Consider the following 12813-nt stretch of genomic DNA (forward strand, 5'->3'; position numbering starts at 1 on the left):
AATAACAAATCCAGACTAATATTATAAATGCGAAAGTAACTCTGTCTGTCTGTCTGTTACTCAATCACGCCTAAACTACTGAACCAATTTGCATGAAATTTGGTATGGAGATATTTTGATACCCGAGAAAGGACATGGGCTACTTTTTACCCCGCGACATAGGATAGGTTTTATCCCGGAAATCCCACGGGAAGTATGCGGGTTTTTCTTTGACTGCGCGGGCGAAGCCGGGGGCGGAAAGCAATAACTGCGAGGTTCAGAATTACTTCCGTGTGACATAAATTGTAAGTCAAAGGTTTTTTTCATCAATACAATAATGATATGATAAACATGTTATACGATGAGAAATGTTTTGCAATTTAATTACATAAGTCAGTCGAGAAGTTTTCAATACCTGGATTGTAAATGCCATCTTCGTCAATTTTTTTGAATGTGTTCGGGCAGAGATCCAACTCACGCAAGTTTTTCATTTTTTTATTTTCCACGTTTTCCACAAGCTTTGCGATATCAACGCCTGCTACACTTCGGAGATCTTCTCGTTCATCTGTTCCGTTATAATATTAAATTAATGTCATCATGTTATTCTTTATTTATACCATAATATTTAATCAAATGAGCTAGTGTATTTAAAGTGACCCGTTATGCAGTTAATGTACAGCAATTTATGAAATAAGTGCATTGATAGCAGTGAAAATTTATATACTTAGGTAGTCAATGTATTCGCACACCATGAATGCTTTTATCAAAATATTAAGTAGGTAGTTATTTTATTACCAGCCTTGACATCCTCATAAAAGTTATCGGAAATGACAGTTGTTTACATCCTTATATGTAAATTTAGACTAAATACATAGTAATTTATTGATTCATGAAGTGTTCAATAATTAATGCTGACCAAAATAATAATTAACATATATGTGAACACATTTTTAATAAACATAAAAATATATTAATTAACAGGACATTTTATTATTATGTTAGTATATTAGCCACATACAGATTAGTAACATGCAAACTTTTATTTACAAACCCATAATTATTTTTTGTTATAAACGGCCATAAGCAGTAAAGCACACCAAAGACAACACTTTTGCGAACACTCAATCCAATACCAAAGACAAAATTTCAAAATTCAGACGGACCACAATTCGAGAAATTATTTAAAATCGTACCCAATAATAAAAGATCTTGTATACGAAGAACGGAGACATAAGACTCTAGTGACATAGAAAGACTCATTGGCAACACAATAGATAATGAAGCTTGAAGGATGTTGAACATTTGTGCCATCGGGAAAGCCTGTGAAAACCACATAAGTGGTCAATACTCATTCAGTTTACCTAATTTTCGACTTCCAAACATTACTAACTACAATCTAACCTCTTCCAACTGTGTTCTATATTAGATTCTCAATTTTTGAGCATGCAATGGCATATAACATATTTTCTATTTTATATTATACAAGCCGATACTGTCATAAGTAGTGAGTTTAAGGGTTATCAACAATAAAGTCTCCGCTATAATTTGGACTTTTGCTTAATAGTAATAGCATGACTATTGCGTAGCTTTCCATGCATAGTATTTCCGAGACCAGGGTAGGTCTCACGTACCCAATAACATGAACGCCTCAAGGCGTTGTACGGATATCAGCGCCTCTGCCAAAAACGATACGGCATTCGACATTATTATCGATAAAGTGCCTTGTAGTGTATTGTAGAATTGCGCCAAAGGAAAAACCTGTAAATTAGATCACTGAAATGTTGCCACAAACTTACCTATTGAACATGTTACACAATCTTATCGATCTGTATTGTCTTTTTTAAGACAATATACATATAATTATTTCGTTCCAATCTTAAAATGTACTGGGGAATGATTCTTGCTCTTTTGAATGGATGGAGCAAGTATGAAGATTGAATAGTGATTTGAATAGGTATATGAATAACGATAAATTTATAGATAAAATAATTATCAAAACTTACAATGTCCGCTGTAACTTGATAACCGAATAATGAATATGAAAGCAGAGTTGTATACAGGGTCAATCTCTCTGTGAACACCATGAAACTGAGGTAGACCCCTCGAAGGTAGGAAGCAGATGTGATACAGTTAATTTCATTCTTGCGGGCCAAAGCCACCACTTGTTCAAATGGCTTTTCCCAGGCATACATTTTGATGACCTAAAATGAAATAAAATTGTGTAAACACAGACTGTCTCGTATGTATAAAAACATATCCTCAAAGAAATCAAGGATTTAATAACAATACTACTAGATGGCGTTGTGCTTCCGAGATATTACCTGCATTCCGTTAATAATTTCGTCCATAATTCGCACTCTTTCATCTGTTTTGCAAGCTGTCTTCATTCTCAGTCTTGCTGCCAGTTTACTCATATAAGCTAAAAGAATATTCATTATTAAAAATAACGGAAATATGTACATAAATATTAAAAAAAATAAATTTAATAATAATTTACACAATAATACGACAAGTTTTTTCGTATGAGACAACTGACAAGGACAAGCTGTGTGAAAACAAATAATGCTCGCCATCATTAAACACATGTTCAAATTAGACCTGATGAACTGCCCTACTAAATAGGAAAACAGTTTAACCCATCTGGTCTCATTATTCGCATGCAAGAGGAACATTAATAAACTTATATAGATGATACTTGATCTACATACTATCCAAATTTTATCAAAATTTTATTTAGGTATATCCATTATCCAATCCTTACATTGAACAGGTATAGTCTGCAGCACAATACCGACGACTCCCACTATAGCTGCATAACCGATCTTGAGGTATATCAGATAGCAGACTAAAACCACTTGCAGAGGAAGCAGCCAGATGAAGTGAGTGTAGATGAATGCGTAATCAAACCGGTTCACGTCATTCGACAAAAGATTTACCACTTGTCCAGCCGTGGTCTGGGCTAAGGCACCGGAGCTCATCCGCATTACCTGAGAATATAGAATAACACAATACATTCTTGTTACTGGCTCGTGATTTATTGTAATTGCAAGTCGTACGAGTGGTTTCAATTTTGTAAATCTTATTGTTTTACGTGCATACTACCGCGTTGCACAGAATTAATTTAATATTATCCTTGAACTCTTATGTGAGAACATAATCACATAATGAACTTTATTTTGAAGTGTCAATAAAGTATTTGTCATAATTTGTGTATTATTTTGTGAACTGTTTCTGACCTTTCTGTAGATGAGTGAACACGCAGCAATGCGCACTTTCATTCCAAACTGTTGAGTGGAGTAGGTGCCGTGATGGTTTAGGAAAGCGATCATTAGTGACATGAAGATGACGGCTGATGCGCAGTATATAGCTTCCTGGTAAGTCATAGTGGAACCTGGTTCCCAGTAGGTTAACATCATACTTAACGCTACAGGCTGGAAAGGTCTGAAACGACGAATGCAATTTATTGATAACAATAACACGCTTTTAAAATGCGAAAGTCACTTCTATATTACGTTTGTGTTTTTTATTTTTTGTTCAGCAATTATCACAAAAAAGGAAATAGATAAGAAAATTGTAACAAAAATAACACATTATACCACACCTCATGCGTATAGTATGTAAATTAGCATAGTATAAGGCTATTAGTTATTCATTATATTAGCAAGAGTATTAATAACGAGAAATATTTATTATAAGGTAATAATTACTTGAGGATGAGAGCCTGTATCAGGAACATGACACCGGAAGGAGCATAACTCAACCAGAATGTCTTGGTCATTGCACGCAGAAGAGATGGTTTCCGTCCCTGCTTGCTTGCTAAAGCGATTTCTTCTAGCCATTTCCTGTAAACAAACAATGAACATTGATACAAAGTTTTATTCTAAGTACATGGATTTATCATAAAGTGCAACGAGACTTCTATTCTGCCTTTGTCGTGGTAGGACATGAAAAATGAAATAGGCTATAATCAGGAAATCTAGTGATCATCAAGTAGTATTAAATTCAATGTCACTAAGACTAGATAATAATAAAGCTGATTGCATCTTATCGACCTTAACCCACTGACGTGTGTCATTCTTTAAAATTATTATTTAACTCCTAATAGGTAGCAAAAGTATATTTTAAAAAACAAAAAACAATTAATAGATAGGAAATACGTTTCCTAATAATCTAGGTACCTAAAGTAAAAGGTATAAATATATGTATATTTATTTTAACTCATAAAAATGGTTTCAAAAAAGAGTATCTAATAAATTATTTAAAAAGTTGGTAGTTACAAATGGGTACATAAATAATACATTATGTATTTATGGTTAATTAAAGTATTCATATACAATTAAACATATTGTATAACATTTGAATTAACGCAATCAATTATCACACATCTTGGATCAATGTAATTCCTGCATAATGTTTATTAATCTTATATGTAATTATTTATGTATTGTGAGAATTCGTATTGCGCATTGCGGTTTCGATGAATTTATAAGCTCGAATTGGAGCACTACCTACTTCGTTATTTTACTAAGACTGCTATCTTATGTAAAGGGGTTATTGTAAATTTGCCACAAAGTTAATTCGTCACCTAAAAAAGTATGTGTAAATTTGCCACACTGTTATTTTTTTAAAGTTAATTCGTCACGATTTAATATCAAGTATTGTAAATTCGTCACATCGATAATTTAAGTACAGATAGCAAAAAAATTAAACAATAAATTAATTTAAAATGTTTATTTCTTAATCAGTTTTAGATTTTCAACCTTACATGTAAAAAAATCACAGTCAAATTGGATGGCGATGGACTTTGTAAAAACATAAGGAAAAGCATAACAAAGATAAATTTTGCTAAAAACCAAGGAACATCTATTTTGTATATGTTCTAAAAATTCACAGCAGTTATAAAGAGTATTACTTAACATCTACATTATTCTACATAGGTAATGGTAAAAATCACAGTTCTCTCTATAAATATTTTTTTTTTCAATCATTTATTCAAGGCTTTTGAACGAATGTTCATGGCAGCCCCATTGTAACAATCAACTTACAAACTAAACACAAATTAATAAACATAATATATATCTAAATAACAATGAGAACGCCTAGGAGCTAGCGCTATACGTTGAAAGAAAATCTCCCACCATGCCATACACCAACCTTGCCTAAATATTTTTAAAATGTAATGAAATGAGAGCGGCTCTATAATATTTATCACAATCGTATAAAAATAAGGATGAAATATTTTTCTTTTATTTTAACAAGTAAAGACATTGCTCTTTAGTTTAAGTCATATCCTATAATATTAGAAAAACACAAAGCAAATAATCAAAACTCAAACAGACAAGCGCGTTTCATGACACTTTAAAAATCACAGTTAAAATCACATTAATTGTTTTTAGAAGTCAACTTTTGTTTTCCATACACTTCAAAAATTACAATTAACGTTATATAAAATATTTTAATATTTTAAACAAGGATAAAATATTTTTCATCTATTTTGTATATACAGGGTGTAAGGGACAGCCACCCGAAAACTTTAACCATGGACTCAGATCATCATTCTCAAAGAAATCATATTGCGGAGATGAAAAAAAAAATCGACCTTCTATACAAAATTAGTATCTCACTCGAAAATTTTGTATGGGAAGCCGAATTTTTTTTTTTCATTTCCGCAATATGGTTTCTTTGGGAAAGTTGCTCAGAAAGATGACCTGAGTCCATGGCCAAAGTTTTCGAAAGACTGTCACTTACACCCTGAATGTTCTAACAGTTATAAAAAATATTACTTAACATCTATATTATTCTACATAGGTAATCGTAAAAATCACAGTTCTCTCTATAAATATTTTTAAAATGCAATGAACTAAAAGCGGCTCTACAATATAATATTTATAACAATCCTATAAAAATAAGGATAAAATATTATTCTTTTATTTTAACAAGTCATTATATTGCTGGTTTTATCGCAGGCTGAAAGGTATAATTCACTTGCCTTGCTTGCTGGCGGTACTTTACTACTTGTGGCAAATTTACAATAACCCGAATATACCTGTGACGAACTTACACATACTTTTTAAGGCATGTGACGAATTTACTTTCAATGTATGGAGTTTTAAAAACGTGACGAATTAACTTTGTGGCAAATTTACAATAACCCGTATAAAGCGGAATATTAACCTAAGATTAAAACTAGAAAAAAAGTACTGTTTAATTATACAATACAATATATATATATATTCAGAGGACGAGGCAATTTATCACTTTCAAGTTTCACCTATTATAAATATTGACAGGAATTTATTTTTCATTAATATTAATATTTATAATTATTATGTAATCATTAGAATTATAATAGGTAATAGGTAGGTAATAGGTATGTCCATTAAAATACGCAAAGCTTCTAACTGGGTATAGGTAACTTGATTGTTTTTGCGAATAATAGTTTTAGCGTAGATGCCGTCTACGAATATTGAGGTTAACCAACAGTAGCACAAAGCTCCTTGTTAGTTTTTCTACAATGTGAATAAAATAATCTTACAACAATATTTATTATTAACATAAGCAGAAATCTTTATGCCAAAAATGAATGTTAGGATAAAATACATCGAGGATAATAATTAATTGAATTTTTAAATTAATATTCTCGTTATCTTCCCAATGAATGTCCTGATGTTCCTTGTAATTAATTAATGAAGCATAATTCGGTTTGTATGTCGAGCCTTTAAAAACTGTACCTATAACGGGCTTGGATCGGATTATTTAGGTAGGGCGATAACGTATCCTCTCACCCTGAACTTGTTTTACATCGAGTTTACTAACGGGACATCTTCAGTCGGGATATGAAATGTAATTACTTTTGCATTTAATTTTGAATCCGAACTCGCAAGTATTTTATTCTTTAACAAATACAGCGAGGACGACTAAAAAAATAAAACCATGTTAAGCTTTTAGCAGGTTACGATGTCACGACTCATTCATGATTGGCCTCGGTTTTTTGCCTACAAGTGAACGAGGCTTGTTCAGTCTAAATATTAAATATTTACTTTAATGTAGTACAAAAATACAAGTAAATTGTAATAACCTACAATTTGTTTCTACGTCTATAGGTATATTTAATGTCAACAATTATTAATCCAAGTATCATGATATACCTACCTAATTTTCATTCCTGACTGACGCAGTTGCACATGCATTATTATAGCTTTTCCTTGATTTAATAAGATCACGAACAATTTATGACCATTTTTCTGTAATTGCCCCACGTGTGATCAATCAACTGTTAGATTTAAATATTACGTAGGTACCTAAACAAATACCGTGAAGATTGTTTCAACGAAATATTAATTATAGATAAGGAAAATTATACGTAAAAATTAATATGCACATAGTTATTTAGAAATTGTAATATTTTTTTTGTTTCATTGCATTTAAATTCATACGAAAAATAATTTAAATAGATAATATTATTATATACTTGTTAATTATCGAATAATAATTTAACGAAAACATGCATAATTATTTATAAATAATAAAAAAACTTTTGGCTTGTTTTGGCTTACCGAGAGATGCAAGGACGACTCTGGAAAATCCCGGACAAAAGAATAAAATAAAATCTGTTGACATAGCCTAGATTTGAATTTCAAATAAACAATAATATTTACATACACAATTAATTTTGGTTTCAATGACGTTCTAGGTTAACAAGTACCTATTTAATATGCCGGCAACTTATACCGGTTAATTCATACGTTTATAATTTGTAGATATGCTTTCCATTTCGTAAATATCGATTAAAGGTTAAGTAAGTTGCGTTTTCACATAAAAACAACTCAATGATTAATGATACAAATTCGAAAACATTCTTGTTTAAATCTAGTCGTAAAATAATATGTAAATAAAGTGTTAGTGAAAGCGCATCTAGTAACTGATGAATAAAAGCGATAACCGGTATTATCTGTACATTCCCAAGTTGTAAGTAAGTTGTACATTCCCAAGCGGCACACTTATGTCAGCGGCAAATCCATATTAACACGAAGAAAGTAAATAGACGATTGTGTTGACGCTCTTATATGGGTAAAGTTTGATCTTTGCCAACATTACATAGCGGAATGGTATTCTAACAGTTTAATTGCAGAATTGACTCGTGTTAAACATGTGCTACGAACTTCATTGAAGTGCATTTTTGTGCTATTTTTTATATATCATTAAATTTATGTGAACTCCTTGTGTACAGACATAGACAAGATTTTCACGATTACACTGAACTATTTTATTATTTTTTTTTTGAAAATGATACTAACTAACATCATATAAAATGTAGAGCCTAAAAGCTTACATAGGTAAAATAAACACAAATATTACTCATTCGTAGATGTTATCGGGAATTGTTTTGTTTTGTAATATTATACCTGCATGCTCAGATTCCTCGTTCGAATTAGCAAACATACCTACTAATGATTGCATATTTCGACAGGTAGTCACGCGGCGAGGTAAGCCGCGGGTCATGTGATCACCATTTGTGCTACAATAATATGGGTTCATTTGCCGCAAAGTGTTTATATTATAGACAAGATTTTCACGATTACATTGAACTATTTTTTTTTTAAAAAAGCTTATTTATTGAGCTTTAAATTCAGATTTATATTATTGTCAGGAACAATAATTATGTAAGCTTTTGTATTCCGTAGCGCACTGAACGTTTTTATGTTACGAATTACGATACGATAATAAGCGGTCTCATCTTCTAAAGCTTTTTATCATTTTATTTCTTTATTTTCTACTTTGTTCTTGACTGTATGTAACGATTAAATTAATACATATTTAGTGATATTATTTTACTTTTGTTTTAAAATATCAGAAAATTTGAAGGATATTAAACTAAATTTTTTGCATAATTTGTACCTAAGTAGTTAGTTACTACGAAAATTTTATGAAAAATTGGAAAAAAAATCTCATATGTACGTACTAAAAAGTTGTAGTCAATATGATTTTTAAAGTGAAACTTTTATTACATCGTCTCAAACTTTTTGGTCTGTGTAGCGCATGTCGCGTACGTATCGCGGCTGCCGAGTAGGTATCTACTCGGCAGCCGACCGTCACGCGACATGCGCTACACAAAGCAGTGTTCGGAACCGTTCGAACAGTTTCACTTTTACCGTGGTTTCATAAAACCACACAACATTTTTTTCAATACTAAATTGTAATATATTGATACATGTCGGTAACAACAATATATTGGCACATCGCATCTGTACAAATAATGGAAAAATAAATAGGTATAATTTGGTATTGAAGAACGCGTCCTAGTCTTTACTTATAATTCTAACCCAAAATATGCAAATATTTAATTATATTTATCATTATTTGGCGAAATAAATGTTGTTAGAAACAACGCTAAAAGTTAAACACCTCAACAAGGCTATTGATTTTAAAACGCAGCAAATACTCGTCGGTTAAAAATACTGGTTTTTAATATTCACTCGAATTGTTCTACATATTAGGTAGTTTTTTTGAATGAACAACTGTCTCTTCGATTATTGGGTACGTTGCACAATAAAGGACGTTAGGGAAGAATTTTTTGTTCACATTTAAAAGTGTCAAATTTGATTCTGCTGGTGTTTTATAGAGTAAATATTTATTTTTTGCATATAATTATAATAAAAAGATAATTGGGATGACATTTTATTAAAATAACGCTTTAAAAACACCTTCGTCGTAACCTCGGACAAGCACCTAGTATTTAATTAATAAGGTAACGGAATAGATTTGTCAGCTATTTCAAGCTGCATGACACGATTAATTATGTTTAATTTGGCCTTGATACAATCAAAGTATACCGTTTGTAATAACATGGTTTTCCTAATAATTGGCTTTATTTGATATAATTAAAGTATTCTAATTGCGTGATTTTATAATTGCTAATCGATGGATAATGGTTAATCCTTTCCTTTTCATTATTTCTTATGAAGCTCTTGTTTGATTAAGATTACTTCCTTTAAAACATTATGTTACTAATATTTATTTTTCTATGAAGGTTCAGTTACATGCGAATGTTAAGTGTCAATAAACATAACAAATTGCGTCATAATATTGCATAAAGCAAATTCTACAGAAATGCCCAAACATCAATATTCATATTACCTCAATGAAAAAAATAATACACAGAGCTAAGTGACATTCCAGGTACCTATTTTAATATAATCCGTTCCAAGAATCAAGGTAAACTAAACTTGTTCAATGCTCTTTTATTTATTATGTGTGCAAACTTAGTTATGGGTACTTACGATAGGTAGGTATTATAATTATAGTGCATTCACATGTACACGAAAATATGCTGGCAAAGTTTTATTAGAAAGGTCTCTTGTCAACTATTCATAATATTTTTTTATAACTGATTGAGATTTTAGTACAAATAAAGGAATGTGGTTTGCTAAAAGGATTGAAGGTCTTATCCACTGCAAGAGTTAGCCGGAAAATAATAATGGCTTTTCCAATTCTCTTACATACGCCTTATCGTGTAAAGAAAATTCAAAGTTAGTTCAAATTCGATACAATATTCGGTCATGAACAAAAAAATATACCGTAATATTTTCTCTTATCTTCTGCCAAATTGAATCGTTACAATTTAAAGATTATTATGCAATTGTATTTATAACCGCAGACTTATTAACATGTATGGGCTACACGAGATGACTCTAGTCTGATGCACCTGCACGTGACAACAACTGTCTGACCTGAATACCTTATGTTTACTTTGCAAGCTCTGCTGTTTGCCCGACTGATTGCTTACAGACACTTAATGAGTACTATTTTATGTTGTTTGTAAAAACGATCAAATGTATATGTAATAATACTTTTTTTAAGGTCAAAAAGACGACCACGATGTCTGGTGTCGAATTACTACGTAGCTAAAATTTTTATTCGACACGAACCCTAATCATCATAAAATATTTGAGATTCCAGTTTTTCGACATTCTGTCCTTTAATATATTGGACTTCTGTATGTATTCCACATTTTATACAACATAAAACAAGTTTGTTAAAGCTGACATTATTGATTTTTTTTAATAAAAGTATAGTTCGTAATGAAGGACAGGCATTTAAAAGACAAAGGTTACTTTTACAATTCATGATTTGAGAAGCATAAACTAGGTACTATATTGGTTGCAAAAAGTATATAGGCAATTTAAGAAATACGTTGGTCTTTGCTAAAATATCAGATAGATCGATAGATTTCTTAGCAGAGAATAGTCAGAAAAATAAAGTACAAGTAGGTACTTGAGAAGAGACAGAAAAGTAGAACAGGAGGTTAAATGAATAATATCCATCTGTCTTTATTTTTTAAGTACGATATAGTAAATTTCCAAATAAAGAAAGTTGGTCATGAACCTGGGTCTTAAAAAGTCGCGAGCTTTTTTCATATTTGTTTGACCTCATATCGATTTTACTACGTAAATAAGGATGTAGTCACATGGACTTGTTTGTAGCGAAGGTCAATACACCGTGTCAGATGACTATCAGAGTACTTACTATGTACTTACTATGAGTACTTTATATATTTACGTTATTGTGACAATGGGTTTCTTCGCTGTTTTGAAATATTTTGAGTGTGCGATTTCTGAAAACAGTGTTTCCAATAATTGTTGTTTTGGCTGTATTTTTATACGTATGCTAATAGATGATGTTAATTTTACATTCTTGATATAGTTTTATCAATTAGATTGTCTTTGCAATGATCTGGTTATTTTTTACATTTTTACTTTGTATCAAATCGTTTCATTAGTTTTAACATTTTTTCTATATGTTTTAATGCCTACCATATTTTGTTAACTCATCGTGTTAACTTAATGCATCCTTGAGGGATTTACACATTATAATAATTTATCAAACATTGGTTGTTGAAATAGCAAAGCCCTTGATTCCAAACCAAACCATGGTCAGCACGCCTCAGAATCATTAAATCAAGTTCGAATTTTCAACAAAGTTACGGAAATAATGACTACATTTTGCACTTCATTTTTATTTTTCAATATTAAAAAAAATGGTGCTCCACGTAGACGCCGAAGATGTTATAAAAACTATACGTTAATTTGTATTTACATTGTATTTACATACCTAGTAATTTCCTTCAATTAATTTATCGTAAATAAATCCTCTTTATTGTTTGATTCTCAAATTCAAATTACCAAACAATGACGTAGTCTTTAAAATTGGGATGAAAAATGTATGTGTATCCCACATACAATGTAGACTATTAAATTGCTATAAAAATAATGGCAGGGTTACAATATCCAAGACTTTATTTTATATAGAAGGTATTATTTGAAGAATTCATAAAAATAATTGAAAGCAGAACATTTTCTATTGTAATATTATGCTCTAGGAATTAACCGCCGACTGCAATTTCAGCCAGTACCTACTGGGGTCACTATAATTCTGGTTAATACCGACGACGGCCAATAATTAGAAGTTCAGTGGACAAAGTAGTGAATTGAATGCTAAAAGGCTTTTATTTACATAATTACCAATTTAGTATACAGCTCTGTATGAGTCATGCCTATTGCAAGCCTATTGCTTGTGTGATAATCACGTATCACGATGGAATAAGTGTTCATTCGCATTACACACGTACATTATTAATAAACGTACACTTGTATGTACCTTTAATGGTCATAATTTTAATCAGTTATTTCAATTATAAGGATAATACAATAAAAATTATTTATACCAAGAATATATAATAAAAGATTCATTTCTTTATACAATATACAAATAATTAATTCCAGCATTGCAAGTTAAAGTCATGCATTCTTATCATTCATCACCCGCAGCTAAACG

General features: G+C 31.0%; 1 protein-coding gene across 2 annotated transcripts in view; it reads right to left on the minus strand.

The window, feature by feature from the left end:
- The window catches only part of LOC149909788 (ATP-binding cassette sub-family C member 4-like), a 31763-nt gene that overhangs the window by 8962 nt on the left and 9988 nt on the right, over nt 1-12813 (minus strand). Inside the window, exons 2-8 of one of the 2 annotated variants that reach the window (XM_090119876.1) lie at nt 3687-3821; nt 3216-3420; nt 2741-2966; nt 2301-2398; nt 1983-2180; nt 1173-1299; nt 395-544 (exon numbers count right to left, since the gene is read on the minus strand). In XM_090119876.1, the coding sequence (XP_089976002.1) occupies nt 395-544; nt 1173-1299; nt 1983-2180; nt 2301-2398; nt 2741-2966; nt 3216-3420; nt 3687-3821 (1139 nt within the window). Of the gene's footprint in view, nt 1-394; nt 545-1172; nt 1300-1610; nt 1738-1982; nt 2181-2300; nt 2399-2740; nt 2967-3215; nt 3421-3686; nt 3822-12813 lie in introns of both variants that reach the window. The other variant, XM_090119875.1, reaches the window with a different exon arrangement.

The sequence above is a fragment of the Colias eurytheme genome, chromosome 3 (assembly GCF_061535395.1).
Source record: "Colias eurytheme isolate Ceu_HAF_F1 chromosome 3, ilColEury1 Martin Lab GWU primary, whole genome shotgun sequence".
NCBI lineage: Eukaryota > Metazoa > Arthropoda > Insecta > Lepidoptera > Pieridae > Colias > Colias eurytheme.